Raw genomic sequence first — 2,346 nt, 5'->3', positions numbered from 1 at the left:
CAAGGGCAATTTCAATCAAGGGCACATGCCCGGGTTGCGGCCTCAATCCCTGGTAGGGAGCGTGCAGGAGGCAGCCGGTCAATGATTCTCTCTCATCATTGATGTTTCTATCTCTCTCCCTCTCCCTTCCTCTCTGAAATCAATAAAAATATATATTTTTTAAAAAAGGAAAAGCAATTCAATGTTACAAAGGATATTACCTTTAAAAAAATCGTATTGTACCCATGTTATTGGCTCACTAGTAAGTTTGACAAGTGCCTGGGGAAGCTGGGTGGAGGGTACGAGCTCTCTGCCCGGCCCCTGCAGTTCTAAAGAGTCCTCGAGGGGAAGGGGGATTCTCTAGGGGAGACTGCGACCCGGACTCTCCTCGAGGCCCCCGTGAGCCTTGCCTTGTATGAGGAAGGCTGCAAAGTCCCCTCCGTGAGAGATGTCCATCTTCATGCAGATGGTTTGCTTGTTGGTGTCATCCTGAAACAGAGAGAGGCTGCTAGAGCCAGGCCGCCCGCTGACCGAGAGGGGGCCTGCGGGGGCTGGCCTGTCCCCCCCCCCCCACGTTCACAGAAACCCTTCCAAGCTGGGGGCACAGAGAGATGCCTCTCTGTGGACACGTGTTTGTATTTCTCTGGGGTCAAAGCCTAGGAATGTGACTGATGAGCGATCGGTTCAACTTTATATCTCAGATATGTTTCCCAGTCTGTCTGTGGATTTTTTGTTTTCTTTTTTTTTTTTTTTTAATATATTTTTATTGGGTGTGTCTGGCCGTCTCGCTCTGTCCTGATCAGCTGGACCCCAGCAGCAAACTAACCTACCGGTCGGAGCGTCTTCCCCCTGGTGGTCAGTGTACATCATAGCAAGTGGTTGAGCAGCCTTAGTACATCATTATCATATTACACTTTGATTGGTTGAATGGATGACTGGACACTTAGCATATTAGGCTTTTATTACATAGGATACTTTCTTTGCCCTGGGACCCATCAGTAACATTTTGTACAAGATAAACTGCAATTAGAAATCTACCCTGAGCAATACTGTCTCTTTTGTGGATTCATTAATCTTAAAAAATAAAAAGAGCCCACATTCTGAGAACCTACATGCAGGCAGTGTGTGGGAACGAGGGATGCACGGGTAAGACGTGCCCCTGCCCTCAGGGAGCCTACATCCCGGGGAAGAAGCCACCATGTAAACAAGCAAGGCTGCGGGAGAGAAAACGCAAAGGAAATTCTGTTCTGTACGGTGGTGGCACAGAGGAGGGAGAGTATTTAGAGAGCTGGCCTGGAGGCACGGGAGAAATTTAAGAGGCACGCACAGTAGGTAGGGAGGCAGGGGGAGTCCTCCAAGCACAGGGAACAGCATGGGCCGGGGAACAGGATGTGAGGCGGCCCGGAAGTTTTAGGGACTCATGAGGAGTTATCGGATATGTTGGGCTGGACCGGAGTTCCTTCGTAATTCTCTCCTCTCAACCACATGTAATAAGTCCAAGGTATTCAGCTCCCACCTCTCATGGTCCGGGAACCTTTAAATTGACTACTTTGGAGAAGGCTGTTGGACCAGGGAGGTGTCTCTTTCTTACTATTCTAGGACAGCTGTCATTGCCTCCATCTTAAATTTAATTTAATTTTATTTCTTGTTAATCCTCACCCAAGGATATTTTTCCCGTTGATTTTTTAAAAATATATTTTATTGATTTTTTACAGAGAGGAAGGGAGAGAGATAGAGAGTTAGCAACATCGATCAGCTGCCTCCTGCACACCCCCTACTGGGGATGTGCCCGCAACCAAGGTACATGCCCTTGACCGGAATCAAACCTGGGACCCCCTAGTCCGCAGGCCGATGCTCCATCCACTGAGCCAAACCGGTTAGGGCATTTCCCATTGATTTTAAGAGAGAGTGGAAGGGAGAGGGAGAGACACACACAGAGAAATTGATTGGTTGCCTCTTGCACGTGCCCCCACCGAAGCCAGGGATTGATTCTGCAACCGAGGTGCGTGCCCTGGACCGGAATCAAACCTATGACTCTTCCTTCATTCCACAGGCCGGTGCTCTAACCACTGAGCAAACTGGCTAGGGCTTAGTACATTTTTCCGAGTTTTATTTATTGATTTTTTCAGAGAGAGAGAGGAAAGGAGAGAGAACCATCGCTTTGGTCCCACCTATGTATGCATTCTTTGGCTGATTCTTGTACGTGCCCTGATCGGGGATCGCACCCTGAACCTTGGTGTATCGCCTGGCGCTCTAACCCACTGAGCTACTCGGCCAGGGCCTCGCCTCCACCTTAAGAGTGAACCTGATTGGCTACCGCGTGCGGCCCCGCTCTAGGAACTTACCACTTTCAATTGATGGTTTTGA

The 2,346-nt window shown here is 49.1% G+C and overlaps 1 protein-coding gene across 1 annotated transcript in view; it reads right to left on the bottom strand.

Annotated features, from left to right (window-relative positions):
* WDR93 (WD repeat domain 93) overlaps positions 1-2,346 on the bottom strand; it is a gene marked incomplete at its 3' end in the record, with an annotated part of 22,548 nt that overhangs the window by 12,205 nt on the left and 7,997 nt on the right. Inside the window, 1 exon segment of the mRNA XM_023748624.1 lies at positions 390-468. Within this exon segment, the coding sequence (XP_023604392.1) occupies positions 390-468 (79 nt within the window).

Source organism: Myotis lucifugus, unplaced genomic scaffold (genome assembly GCF_000147115.1).
Source record: "Myotis lucifugus unplaced genomic scaffold, Myoluc2.0 scaffold_1587, whole genome shotgun sequence".
Lineage (NCBI taxonomy): Eukaryota > Metazoa > Chordata > Mammalia > Chiroptera > Vespertilionidae > Myotis > Myotis lucifugus.
Note: the sequence above shows the minus strand (reverse complement) of the source record. Positions and strands in the feature narration are given on the sequence as shown.